The sequence below is a fragment of the Psammomys obesus genome, unplaced genomic scaffold, assembly GCF_907164565.1.
Source record: "Psammomys obesus unplaced genomic scaffold, mPsaObe1.curated_primary_1811, whole genome shotgun sequence".
Lineage (NCBI taxonomy): Eukaryota > Metazoa > Chordata > Mammalia > Rodentia > Muridae > Psammomys > Psammomys obesus.
The window spans coordinates 11,630,646-11,645,544 of record NW_026585691.1 but is presented as its reverse complement, the minus strand read 5'-3'; the positions used below and the strand labels follow the sequence as shown (position 1 = coordinate 11,645,544).

At 42.6% G+C, this 14,899-nt stretch overlaps 1 protein-coding gene across 1 annotated transcript in view; it reads right to left on the bottom strand.

Moving 5' to 3' along the window:
* Nucleotides 1-14,899, bottom strand: part of Atosa (atos homolog A) — a 58,743-nt gene that overhangs the window by 25,942 nt on the left and 17,902 nt on the right. The window contains exons 2-5 of the mRNA XM_055598553.1: nucleotides 5,208-5,392; nucleotides 4,140-4,342; nucleotides 3,788-3,913; nucleotides 574-2,368 (exon numbers count right to left, since the gene is read on the bottom strand). Of these exons, the coding sequence (XP_055454528.1) occupies nucleotides 574-2,368; nucleotides 3,788-3,913; nucleotides 4,140-4,342; nucleotides 5,208-5,392 (2,309 nt within the window). The remainder of the gene's footprint in view (nucleotides 1-573; nucleotides 2,369-3,787; nucleotides 3,914-4,139; nucleotides 4,343-5,207; nucleotides 5,393-14,899) is intronic.

Genomic DNA, 14,899 nt, shown 5'->3' with positions numbered 1-14,899 from the left:
AACTGGGTTTGTTTTTGTTTTTAATAAACAACATTCATTCCTGCATCTACAGGCCAGACATGAAGGCCAGGTGCCTCTGAATGGGAGAAAAAGGTCACATAGCTTTTGGACTGTGGTTGAAGGTGAGTAACTGCTAAAAGGCTGAAATGACAGACCTCACAGAGCCTTGAAAAAAATTTACTGCTGTAATTGTAGTTTTAAAAGATGGGACCACACCAGTCTGGTCTACAAAGAGAGTTTCTGGACAGCCAGGGCTATTACGCAGAGAAACCCTGTCTCGAAAAACAAAGTAAATAAATAAACAAGCAAATATCTAAATAAATAAGGGACCACGCACTGAATTTTAAACCATGTGATTGGTGACCCATTTCTTCTATCACATAGTGTTTACTTTCAAGAGCGTGGGTTCCTGGCAAGGATATTAATAGTTCTATAGAAGGCTTACCATACCACACTGAGTATTCCACAGAAAAGAGGCCCCCTTGGACCTTTGTAGTTCGATCTCTAGTGAATAAAACTCAAAACCACAGCTAACAGCTGAGATTTACATTTGAAATACTACATGTTACCTACCAACATGTCTGCGCTTTTCAGTCTCTCGCCTGTAGACAAACAGTGCTTTACACTCAGTTTTTCACCAACTGCGTCTTCTTTTTCCCCCTGCTCAGTTTTCAGTTGGTCTGATGTGCATTTGGGACCCTCAGTATCTTCACTGAGATCATTTTCTGTGCCAAGCTGATTGTTTTGCTCACAGATCTTTGATCTTTTGGAGTCTTTATTTGAACAATTAGTTTTGTACTTGTTCAAATAGTCAGACACTTCCAACATAGTAACTTTTATTTTTGAGTCAGTACCTTTTGAGTCATCACACTGGAGGTGACTGAGAGATCCTGTGTTACAATTCTTGTCTTTTATTTTCTCTGTATATTTACTTGTGCAAATCTGTTTGTCGATACTGCTGCAATGTGAACACTGCTTCTCAGTTTCATGGCTCATTTCTTGCTCCTTGGGTTGTGATTTACAAGGTGTACTTTCCAATCTGTGAATCAGACCCAAGCTGCTCTCATTGCAGGGAGATTCATTAGAGGAAGTTAGTAAGCCAGCAGCCTTGTTCTGCCTCTCCTGCCTGGTGCTATAGGTGATGTCATCTGGATGGGTCTGACGCTGAGCTCTTACTTCACGTCTCTGAGACTTTTCTTGAGGACTGTACTTGAAAGAATGGAAGCATTGGCTAGGTTTGGGGCTTTTCCCATCACCTCTGTCTCCCAATAAGGACATTTCTGTATGAGAAGCAGAGACAGAGCCACTATCTCTGCTCTTCTTCAGCAAGGTTTTGTCATCATATGAACTCCTGAACACTTTAGAAGGAATGGAATTGGAGTCGTGCTTGCTGAATGCAGGCCGGGGAATGTGAGCTGTGGGGTCAATGTGCTCCAAATGCTGTGCAATCCTGGCTATGACGTCCTGCCGCTCCTGGAGCAAAGAGCCGATCAGTGGGTTCGCCTCCCCAGCAGGCTGCCGAGGGTAAGGACTGTGAGAGGTGCAGGTTTCGGCTTGCCTAGCTTCTGACTTCCCTATAGCTTTCCCCTCACTGCTGTCTTCTGGACTCCCAAAAGAGGCCGCGAATGCTTCTTTGCACCTTCTCACACTCTCGCTTTCTGGTGAAACTGGACGAAATTTTGAGCTAAGTGAAGGGGACTCCTGGGTGTTAAAGGGGAGCTCAGACATGCGAGAGGAGCTGGGGTCACAGTGAATCAAGTGCTGAGCAATCCTGGCAATGACTTCTTGTCGGTCCTGAATTAGGGAGTCGATTAGAGGGTTAGGCTCTCCCACTGACTGCCGGGAGCTCTGACAGCTGGGGACACTTGAATCGATCACCGAGAGTGATTTTAAAGTTCTCACTGATGTCTCCTGTGACTTTACTTCTCCGGGGCCGTTGAAGCCCAGGACACTGGCTTGAGATGTCCGGTGGTCAGACTTGCTGCCTGTGCCTGGGCAGAGCCTGACATTTCTAATGGCTGCAGTGTACTCGGGGGGCATGCCACTTCTAACATGCAGGGCACTCACGGGTGCCATGGTCCACGTCTGCTTGCTGCATAAGCTCTGTGAGCTGCTGGGACAACGGTGCTCAGCTTCACCGGGGCCACGATGCTGATAGGCTCTGAGCTCCTGTTCTTGAATTCTCTTCTCATACAGACCAATGTTGGTATGAATACTACAGGTCAAAACTGGGTAATGAGCTTGTCTGGGTAAGGACTGAACGCTGACTTTCAAGGCCACATTGTGAGAGACGTTGGGAACAGGAAACACATGCTCAGTTGGAGTCTGTGAAAAACTCCACTGCAAGTCGACATCAGCAGCACTGATTCTAGAGCCAGACAACATAGATTAGTCACAAGCTGCCCCTGTCACTGTAAATCACTTTAAGGATACAGAGCAGTCTTATCTCTGCGTTAGCTCCCACCTAGGTCCAACTTCAGCCACTCTACCATGCAAGGCACCACTAAAATTAACATACATGGCACAGCAGATTGTACTTGGAAGGGAGAAATTTTTTTTTGGTCTTTAAGACAGTTTCATAGCCAGGTGGTGGTGGCACACACCTTTAATCCCAGCACTTGCAAGGCAAAGGCACATAGATCTCTTGAGTTATAGGCCAGCTTGGTCTACAGAGCAAGTTCCAGGACAGCCAGGGCTACACAGAGAGACTCTGTCCCTCAAACAAAAACAAACAAATAAAAAAGAGAGTTTCATTATATAGACCAGGATGTCCTAGAGTTTACTATGTAGCACAGGTTGGTTTCAAACTCGCAGACTTGCCTTCCATGGGATTATAGGCATGAACCACTATGCCCAAATGAGATAATCTTCTTAAGAACAAGAGAAAACTTAAACACTAAAAGCTCAAGAATATTACGATTTAATCATATATGACAAAATAGAAAGGCAAAAAGGCGGGGCTGGGCAGTGGTGGTGCATGCCTTTAATCCTAGAATTTAGGTGGTAGAGACAGGTGAATTATGAGTTCGAAGCCAACCTGGCTTACAGAGTGAGTTCCAGGACAACCAGAGCTACACAGAGAAACCTTGTCTCAGAAAAACAAAGATCCAACAAAAGGACTTTGTGTTTCCTATTTAACTACATGGATTCCACTCACTGAGCAGGGCATTCTGGGAACTATTTTACCTGCATAAAGAAACAATTAGTTGCTTGGCAGCCTGCATGTTTATTTAAGCATGCACAGAACACACACACATACACATACACATACACACACACACACACACACACACACACACACAGACATATGTATAGGAACTCAAACACACAAAAATGCATGCACTTTTTTTTTTTAAAGACAGTCTCTTGCTATCTTGCTCAGGTTCAAACTCACTGCTCCAGCAATACTCCTACGCCAGCATCCAGAGTAGCTGGTGCTGTGCGAACACGGCACTATGTCCACCAAAGTCTCTGTGCTTTTAGATAGAAAACTCCACATCATCAAAGGAAGTCACAAACCCAGTGACCTCTGTTTCCACTTTAGCATGTCATTAAGTCTGGCTTGGCTTCCTAAAGTGAGCCCAAATGCTCTTGAAACATCGTTCTATACCAAATTTAACCACCAAGCCATCTTAACAAGATTACCCATATAATTACTCTCTTAACCTGTTTTGAGAAAAGCTTCATCAACCTGCACTGATTTTAATTTATAAATGAAGGAAATACACTTTTAACAGGTAAAACACCACTCAGTAACTACACACTGTCCCTTTCCCCCAGGACATACCTGTAAAGAATATTTCGTGGAATAGCACCATGAGAAACACTCAGCCAAGCACTTAACTGAGAAAAAAACACAAATGACCGGACAGCCAGCAGAAGTGCCTTCTCTTCGATGATGCGATCACCACTCCTAGGAGAAGAAAGACATCCAGTGTCAGCAAATCCAGAGGGGTGGGGGGAGTGGGAACAAGCGCCTCTCAGGATGTGCACTAAGAGCACCTATGTGCACTTCCTAATGCCACCTGGTGTCATAATTACTTAGTGAATGTATTAAGTATCTCAACTTTACTACATGAAAAAGAGGGATCCAGAGACATGATGCAATGTTACAGCAAGGAGGAGGTTGGACGACTCACTGTCGGGGAACTGGCTCCAAGATCCACCTCTCCAGCAACAGCGCATCTTGCTTAATGGCGGGGTCATTTAGATCTGTGCCCTCTGTGCCAGGTCCTTCCTCACTGTAGCAGCAATCTGGTAGGAGCATCACTTCCACCATGATTGGAAGATTATTCTTCCACAACAGCGTGACCTCAGATCTAGTTCGTCTGGCTTGGCGACACTGAGAGAAAAGGAACATAAACAAATGTCTCAATAACCACCCTAACTTGGTATTTAAATTTCTAAACTACAATTGTTGATTATCTGCATTAAAAGCATTGCATATATGGTAGTGCTTGTTCAGGCTTGGCTGTCCATAAGGTGGCTCACTACCATCTGTAACTCCAGATCTGGAGGAGCTGAGACCCTCTTCCATGGGCACTCAGCATTAAGGTGTACAGACATACATGCAGACAAAACACACATATTAAATAGAACTTTAAAAAAATTATGTTGTTGTTGGTACATGCCTTTAATCCCAGCACTTGGGAGGCAGAGGCAGGGGGACTTCTGAGTTTGAGGCCAGCCTGGTCTACAGAGTGAGTTCTAAAAGAGCCAGGGCTACAGAGAGAAACCCTGCCTCAAAAAACAAACCAAACCAAACTAATGTAAATAAATAAATACATTTTAAAGTTCAGAAATTAATTAAGTGGAAAAAATTTAAAATTACATTGTGTACTACTTATCAAAATGTTTTAACATTTTTCTTTTAAAATAATAATATAACAAAAATTACTCCCACTGGAAAAATACAGGGTAAAGAGTTAATGTAGGAACATAATCATAACATTAATTTATCTAATGAATAAGAACATAAAACGGAAAGGCCAAAGTAAGATTCTACAACTAAAGAAAAGGGAATCACAGTAGTGAGGCCTCATGAAACATGTGAGGGGCAAAAGGAGGGCTTCCAACCTCCCCTCCTCTTGCACATCTAAGCAGTGTCTCAAACACGAAAATCACTGGGACAGAACAGCAGGCATGAAAGAATTTGAATCAGTTTACACAAAGGACAAACTCCAGCAGCAATGGGGCCTGGCCATCACCTGGGCCAGCTTGTCGCTGCATTCATGTCTGGCCGCTCCTGGGAAACGAGACTGCGCTGGAGGACAGTGGAAACTCTCTGCACGGCCTTTCACAGAGCACTCAGGTGTTCGTCCTTCTGTTATCAGCAAGGCCAAAGAGACCAAGAACTCCTCTGCATCATATTCAAAATATTCATCCAAGGCATCTGAAATTTAAAAAAAAAGAAAAATTCGGCGTTGTATTAAAAATCCCATCACTTGAATTAGTCACATTTTTTACAGTATTGCTATTTATTTATTTATTTATTTATTTATTTATTTATCTATTTATTTATTTATTTATTTGCTTGCTTACTTACTTACTTACCACTGTAGGACTGAACCCAGAGCCACACATACACTTGGCTAGCTTTACCATGCCAATAAGTGCTCTACAACTGAGCTATATCCCTAGCTCATTGATTTTAACAAATTAATTATTTACAGACAGGCTCTCATGTATCCCAGGCTGGCCTTGAGGTCACTGAGTGGTAGAGGCTGCTCTTGAACTCCTAACTTCCCTGCCTCCTGCTCTTAGGTTCTGAGATTGCAGGTGTGCAGCACCATGCGTGGCCACCCCAGCTTATTCTGTCACTGAGGTACACTTCTAGCCCTAAAGTCCTCAACAGGAACTCGGGACAGTGGGTACGGTGATTGTAACACTCAGAAATCTAAGGCAGGAAGATAGCTGCAAGTCTGAGGCCAGCCCAGGCTACACACTGAGGCAAGACCCTGTCTCAAAAAGCAAAAACTAAATTCAAAAAACAAAACCCAAACCACCACCACCTACTACAAAACCCTTCTCTGACTAAGGGGGTAGCCAGCACTGGGGAGGCTGAGGCAGGAGGATGACAGCTAACACTTAAGACAGCAAGTTACTAGCATCAAGTAACACCAGTTCTAAGTCCTACCTCTACAGAAGCTCTGGCCTCGGAGCCCTGAAGGATGAGGACTCCTGTCTGAATCTTACAAACAAGGAGATGAAGCTGGCCCATGCTCACCCTAGACAATCTGCAATTTGGACAGGCAGTTTGGCTCCAGAAGTCAGGCTCTTAACCACTATAATAACACCGCTGTTCACCATGATCATAAAATCTGCTACTGCATGCTTTGTTTCTTAAATATAAATGAAAATAATATATACCTTGTTGTTTATATTGTTTAAAAGACCTTACCCCATCAGTCAGGATTGCTGGCAGTAAGCAACAGAACTGTGGGCTAAGTTAAGGTATACATGTTTTTATTTATATTTTTATTACATGTTTTTATTCATTTGGTATTTTGTGACACAGAATTATTTCTGGAAATGAGACTATAAATTATAAAAATGTGCTGATTGGAAAAGAGAGGGTCTCAAATCTCATTTGGGAATAAAATTAGGTCATAAATCAAGGGTATTCACAGATAATCCTATAGACATACAATCGTACTTCCTACCTTTACATTTTTGATAACATTTCCTTAATTTGTGTTTGTGTGCGTGTGTGCGTGTGTGCATGTGTGTGTGTGCGTGTGTGTGTGTGTGTGTGTGTGTGTGTGTGTGTGCATGTGTATAAGCACCTATGGAGTCAGGCTTACTGGCAAGCACCTTTACTTGCTGGGCCATCTTGCCGGTCCCCTCCTTTCTATCTTTTTAAAAACGGTGTATTAACTTGTGTAGTTGGCAGCTTTCCTTCTCAAAAGTAGGTCTATATTTTAATTTAGCTCTAACTATACCATGATCTATTAACTGATCCCATACTGTTGGATATATAATGTGATGTAGTTGTTTTCTAGATTGACATAAGCATCTTTATAAATATGCTTGAAATCTAATATGCCTGAAGAGTCAGCTTAGTGAACTCACTATTATTTCTCTGGGATAAATTCACAGAAGAACAATTTTGATTCATATTAACAGACTTCCCTCGCTGAAGATAAAACAGTATTATTTTAAATACACTATCTCTTTAGCAATCTCCCAGGTTTTTCCTTGGCCTCTTTTCTATTTCACTCTGTGGTGTGAGTGGCCTGGAATCTTTCTACTGCCCTGGCAGGCTGTAGAATTAAGTCAAACAGCATGTGTAGCAGGCCAGCCAGCCCTGGGAAGGACACCCCTTCTCCACCCTGTACACAGAGCTGTGTGCCCCAAATGTGTGGGGTTTGTCAAGGGCACAGGGGCAGTGATAGGAGTGTATGGTGGGTTCTGGTGCAGTCAGAGACTCCACTCACTCTGCCCTGGTGCTTCTCAAGAGCCTCTCAGGGTTGAAAGAATCCCGAGAAAGTCTAATCCAACCTCTACATAAGCCCTCAGAACTGAGAACTGTTAGCAGCCTGTGCTTGTGCATCGAGTGGTGAGGTGGCCTAGTTCATCTCTGGATCTTCCCAGGCATCTAGCACTTTCTTTGTGTTTAAGCCACTTCCTCGTCTAGTTGAAGTGGGCTCAACTAGACACTAGGGCCAGAGCTGTCACACAGAGCCAGCTGCTCTAGCTGGACTATGTGACATGGACTGATATGGATACTTCCTGAGTCCCCAGTCAACTCAGCTTTCACAGCTCCCTCAACAGCCTCTCCATCTCAGACAAGTTCCTGTCTACAGAGCTCTTGTCCTTTCTAGGCTCTTTCCAGTGCGTGAGGCCTGCCTTTCTCCTTTCCTTTTCATCTTCCCACAGCTTTGTGAAGAACGTCCCGTCTTGTCTGTGAGTGGCCTCTGTCCAACCTGCTCTCTATGCTGACCTCTTACTGACTTCCTTTTCTTTGCAGAGTGCACATAAGTCCCCAACACTGTGCACAGCCGAGGCCAGATGCTGGCATGCAACCTAGAGTCATGCCTTCCCCATCCACATGGCTGTATGTCGCCATTTTCCACAGGCAGACTATTATTTCACACAACCTTCCCCCAAACTTGGGGCACTGACCACTAATGTGACTGGGTAGGAGGGGAGGCTGAAGAAACCGATCAATACTGAAGGTGGATTCAGCACTGTCTTGACAGCTCTGCAGCACCTGGAACCATCTGCTTTCTCCCAGGGAGAGACCTAACACTTCATCCTGGAACCCACACTAACATGAGACAAGGAGAACCAGCTGCCCACAGCTGTTCTCTAGCCTCCCTATGCACACACACACACATGCACACACACACACACACACACGCACGCACGCCTATGCACACTGCACATATACACATAATACTTATTTTTTAAAGTGTGAAAACCTTTAAATATTCAACTCATGATGATGAGAACCAGCAATAACAAACCTATCATGGATTGGCTTGATTTTTTTTTAAGATCTGATTTTTAAAATTAAGAACATACTTGTGTGTCACCTGTGGAATGTGCATGTGAGTGCTGCTGCCTACAGAATCCAGAAATGGAAGCTGGCTCCGCTGACGCTGGGGTCACAAGCAGCTGTGACTGACCCAACATGGCTGCTGGGAACTGAACTCTTGACCTCTGCTCGTGTCTTGTTGTGTGTGTGTGTGTGCGCGCACACATGTGTGTGAAGGGTGCACGTGAAGACAGAGGTTGATGCTGAGTGTTCTTTTCGACTGTTCTCTACTTTCTCTGGGGCAGGCTCTCTGAACCTGGAGCCTGCCTTTGAGGGAGTGTAGCTCGCCTGGGGGACCCGCTGTCTCCACCTCCTGAACGGGAGCTACAGGTGGCTCTCAGGCCTGTCAGGCGTTGGGGATCTGAACTCTGGTCCTCATGCTGTGGCCAAGTGCTTCACACTCAAAGCCAGCTTCCTAGGCCTCCGCCCTTTTCACTTAACTAAACGGACTGTAACATCTCGTAGGCTGCAGTTGCAAATGTTATTTGTAGGCCCTTTTTAGAATATTGCCATCCATATAAGGGACACAACATAATTTGTCATTAAACTTAAAATAAATACCATTGGATACTACTTCCCTCCTTTTTGGAGGAGGAAACTAAATTTTAAAGCTTACACACATTATCACCAGGGAGGGAGCCAGTTTGAAGGCTGCTCTCTCAACAGTAGCTCTCATCAACTCTGACTTAGTTTTATTTCAGACAAAAAGATTCAAAGGCAACCATCCCAACTCATGGTATCAATTCTAGAAAGCTTTCTGGACAACTTTCACAGTTATAATTTAGACAGTTATAATTTAGAATAGTTTAGACAGTTCTCTTGTTTTTGTTTGCTTGTTTGTTTTGGGAAGAAATAAGGTATTGTTTAAGAAATCTGCAGCTCATCATGAGTTCTGCTGGTTACATTATTTTTTAAATTTAATTTAATTTGGTTTTGCTGTGTGTGTGTGTGTATGTATGTGTGTTCCATGTGCCTGAGTGCAAGCTTGAGTGTGCCACAAGATCTGATGGCATATTTTGAAGTCAAGTCTCCATTCCTACTGTGTGTTTGACGGTTTCTGGGGATCAAACTCAGACTCATTTGGCAACTGCTTTTACCTGCTGAGCAATCTCATCGGTCCTCTTCTGTTGGCTTCAGATAAATGATATTGTAAGATTAATTGTATGCACTAAGGGCTAAATAAGATGCCTAAATTATAACTAATTTTGAACCTGGATTATTACAATGTAATAGTCAGTGGAGCCCTGTGGCACAAACAGGTAAGCTGTGCTACTGTGTGAGAGGGCAAGCTGAAATGATACTTTCCCCAGGTTGGGGGTTCAGATCCAGGCCTCCAGTCAGGCTTCTGAGGTGTTCAAATACCAAGTCTCACCTCCAGCCAATGAAATAAAGATTCTTACCTCAGAAACTTCTGAGAAAAGATTCCACCCTTTGATTTTGGCATACCTTGCTATGGTAGAGCTTAGGTATATTTTTAGTTAACATTTAACTATTAAATAGCAAACCTAATATGTTCAATAGGCACTTAATTTAAAACACACTATATGTGAACTGGTTCATGAAGTCAGAATGATTTTCTTAGTAACTTTTCTGCACAAAGAACCAGAATGCTAATTAAACTATTGTTTTCCTGAATATTTCCTTTCTGGTGCACTTGGCTGGCTGAAGAAATGTTATGAGACATATAGCTTCCTTAAGAAATGAAGTTAGTGGGTTGTAGAGCAGGCTCAGTACTTAAGAGCACTGGCTGCTCTTCCAGAGGACCCAAGTTCAATTGCCAGAAACTTCATAGTGGCTCAAGCGGCTCATGACCTTCTATAATTACAGTTACAGAAGTCTGATGCCCTCTTCTGGTCTCTGAGGGCACCGAACACACGAGGTACACAGACAGACATGTAGGCAAAACACCCACACAGAAAATACAAACAGAAAGGAAGCTAGAGCATATTCAACAAACCTGACAGACAAGGAGAATTAGAAGTAAAATTCATGTAAAGAATTTTGAGAACAAAGTTTCAACAAGGTCTTACCCTGTACTCTAGGCTGGCCTGAACTTGTTATGTAATCCAGTTTGGCCTCCAACTTCAAGAAATCCTCCTGCCTCACCCACAAAATTGGCCTTTAATTAATAGCTGTTTTGCAACTGTAATTAAAAGATTGATTGAAGAATTCCACTTTATAAAAAGGGAGTAAGATTCAGAGTTCAATTTTGGGCAAGTTCAGACATGTTATGTAATTTCTTTGTTTCTAATGGAGGGATGATAAATGTTAGGAGAAAAAGACCTTGTCTGTCCTTGGGAGAAAGTAGGACTTTCCCATAGGCCTTGATTTCTCTCCAGAGGATATACTGAAGGGAAACCTGATTTCTGTTTCACCTCTTCAGGGAATGTTATTTGTCAGCCACTGGGCCATTTCCAGGCAGGGCAGAGGAAGAGGGATGTGGATGGTTGTCTCTGACAGGGAAATAAACAGGAGCAGGTTTCTGTGCTAAGACACAGAAAGAAGCAGACAGTGTTGTCATCAGTCCCCATGAATGAGGGGAAAGGAGGTCAGGGTGGCTAGCTACTAGAGAGCAGAGATGAGAACACAGAACAGGAAGGCACAGAACAGGAAGGCACCAAACAAAACCATCCCAACCAAGAACCCATGACAAACCAAAGCAGAATGACTTTTAAGACACAGGAAGGCCAAGCAGGTATGGTGGTACACACCATTAATCCCAGCACTTGGAAGGCAGAGGCAGGCAGGTTTCTGTGAGTTTGACGCCAGCTAGGGCTACACAGTGAGACCTTGTCTCAAAAATAAAACAAAACATTCACAGCAAACCTGAAACAGTTCACCTGCAGAAGACATGCATGAGCAGAGATGTTAAAGCAAGCCCTCCTGGCAGAAGAAAACTGTCACCTGGATTCACTCAAATAGTACTGGAAACCTTAAAAGTGGAGATAAATGTCAATAATTTAGTTTGGGGCTTTTTTTGTTTGTTTTTTAAAATTTATTTAATTATTTTTTTTAATTTATTTTGTATGTGAATGTGTTTGCACTGTGTATTCCATGGAGTATGGAGGCCAGAGAACAGTTTTCAGGAGATAATGACCCATCACCATGAGACTGACCTCAGGTTATCAGGCTTGGGAGTGGATGCCCTGCCCTCCTAGCCATCTTTCTGGCTGTATTCTCATTTTTAATTTCATGTGCACTGGTGTTTCGTCTGCATGTTTGTCTGTCTGGAGTTGTCGGATCCCATGAACTTGAGTTACGGACAGCTCTCAGCTGCCATGTAGATGCTGGAAATTGAACCTGTGTCCTCTGGAAGAGCAGCCAGTGCTCTTAGCTACTGAGCCATCTCCCCAGCTCCTATACTTTCATTTTTAAATCAGTTTTTTTTTCTTTATTTCTTTTTTTTTTTTTTTTTTTTTTTGAGATATAGTCTCAGTATATAGCTCAGGCTAACTGGAACTTATAATGGCTCAGGTGAGCTCATGGTAATCCTACTGCCTCAACCTACCAAGTCCTTGAATCATTTGTCTAGCCACCATGCAATAAATTTTAAACGTAACTGGTTGATTGAAGGGAAACCACAGTCTGTGCCATACACTCTGATGAAGTGTGTAATAAAAGACAAAATCAGGAGGCAGCTCTGATGCCATTCTTAATGTAGTACGATAGGCAGGAGGGGGCCCACTAGGTCAAGCGCTTGTCTTGCCAGCGCAGTGGCCCGAATTCCATCCCCAGAACACATGTAGGTTGGTTTGTTTGCTTTACAGGAAGGCTGGGGCGATGACTTGGTGGTGGTGTAGAGCATGGACTGCCCTTCTAGAGGACTTAAAGACTGGTTGCAAGCACGCAGGACGGATAGCTTACAACTGCCTGTAACTATGGCTCCTGGCGATCTCACATTCTCTTCTGGTCTCTGTGAACACTGCACTCACGTACACAAACACACAGAGACAAGCATGCATATATAATATAAAAAATAAAAACACACTTTAAGGAATGTCCATTAGGAGACATGGTTCAGTGGTTATGAGCAGCGGATGCTTTCCTAAAGGACCCAGGTTCAATTACCACCACCCACATGTGGGCTCACAACAATCTATAATTCTAGTTCCACAGGATCTGATGCCTTCTTCTGAACTCTGTGGGCATCAGGTACACACATGGCACGCAGACATATATGGAGGGAAGATACTCTATCTGTCTCTCATTATTTTAAAGCCCATTGTGGTGTTTTGTGCTTGCAATCTTAAAGCCAGGAAGGCAGAGATGGACAGATATTTGGGACTTGCAGGCTAGGCTACTTGGTAAATTTTAGACCAGTAAGAGAGCTTGTCTTAAAAAAAGGTCAAGCATTGAATTGGTTTCATTTAAATGAAAAAGAATCTATTCTCTGGTAGGTTACATAATGAAATTAGGATAAAGCTAGGGAGAGCAAAGAAACCTCCCAGCCCAGAGCCTGCTCTTCTTTCTACATTCCCTTTACATTGTAACACTGTACATGCTCAAGGGGCTGCACCAAACTGCTGTAGCTGGTTTTCTTTTCCACTCATGGCTGTAATCTCTTCCAGGGTAACTACAATAGTTCTATGGATGGGCTCTTTGCATCACCTTCTTCCACTTCTGTCCATCCCCAACTTTCTCAACAGAATTCTCGATACATTGTAAATATGACTCTTGGATCAAACCTCCACAATGGTTCCTACTATTTACTTTTTAATGCCCAAATTTCTGTTCTTTAAGAAACACTCTAAAACCACTGAATATAGGCATACAGCACTGTCACTAAGGATGATCACCAAGGTGTTCCAGTATCCTGCCTACAGGATGTTCTAACTAATCAACCATAACGACTACAAATGAGTTTTGTTTCTCTATTTCCAATCTTTATGCTTTGACTTGTTTTTTCTTGCTGTATTACAACGGCTAGTTATACAACACAGCATACAAGTAACAATAGTGAACATCTTAGTTCTGACCTTGGCAACAGAGTGTTGAATACTTCTTAACTAAATATCGTAACTAGGTGAGTATTCTCCTCATATATATCATTTTTGGGGTCAAGAACGTTTGTTTATGAAATTATCTTGATTTGATAAATGCCATGTAAAACAGAATCCTCAAGGAAATGGCTTCCATTGCTTCACACTGCCAAGGTGGTTTATATCTTTTGTCTTATTTGAGACAGTTTCATGATTCCACACCCAGGCTAATACTGTGAAAGGCTGTATTAATGGTGAAACCAGGTGCTTTCAGGATGTCGGACACCATGTTATATCTCACTTAATGTCACAAGGGTATTAATACAGTAAAATGTGAATATATTTGTGCCATGGCTAGCGATGGTTCCGCAGATTAGAGCATAACAGTTTTTGAAGAGGATGAAGTTCTGTTCCCAGCAACCATGTTGGCTGGCCCACACTATCCCAGCTCCTGGGATCCCACACCTCTGACCTCCACAGGCATCTATGCTCACACACAAACCCACATGCAAATCCACACATGAACACATAGCGAAAGATAAAAATGAATCTGAAACGTGTGCCAAGCTCACAGCATAGTAACATTGTCTACTTCCAAGAAGAGGTCATTATATAGCAGTCTCTCCACCAAACCTATAATGTCATTAATTTTAAGATATACAGCCATTTTATGGTTCACCAGTAAAGGAAAAAAAACCAAACCTTCCAATTAACTATTGTGCTCCATCAAACATCCAGTTAGGAAGTGGAAAACATGTGCCTGTCAAAACCAACCAAGTGCAGAACTGTAAAGTGATGGATTTTCATCTGATTCTGATTTACATGCCATACAGCATGATGGACCAAAACCAAAGTGAGCAAACTTACTAGTTTCACCTCCTTTTGATAATTTACCCAGTTTTTAAAAAAGAGAAACCACTGCAGTAACAAACTTTTATCTGAAAAAAAAAAACAAACAAAAAACCAAAAAAACCCCACAATAGCTGTAAATACAAATGCGCATAAGAACTGAATTCAGACCTCATGAATGTATCTGTAGATGGATATATATATATATATATATATATATATATATATATATATATATGAATAGTGTAGGCATACAGCCAGACAGCCAGAGCTCAATATGTAGCCCAGGCTTGCCTCAAATCCACTGTGTATCCCAGGGTGGAACTGGGCTCCAGCTCTTACCTGCTAGGACTACAGGTGAGCACCGACACACTCAGCTCTTGGATTTACACATTTCTAAGGAAACTGTGTGCATGAACCAGAATAAAAAACAGAGCCATAAGAAAATACGCTTTAAAAGAATAGGCTAAAAATCAATATATATATAGTTTCACGTTGGAAGAGTCTGAGTCTTGACGTTGCTTTGAGCTAC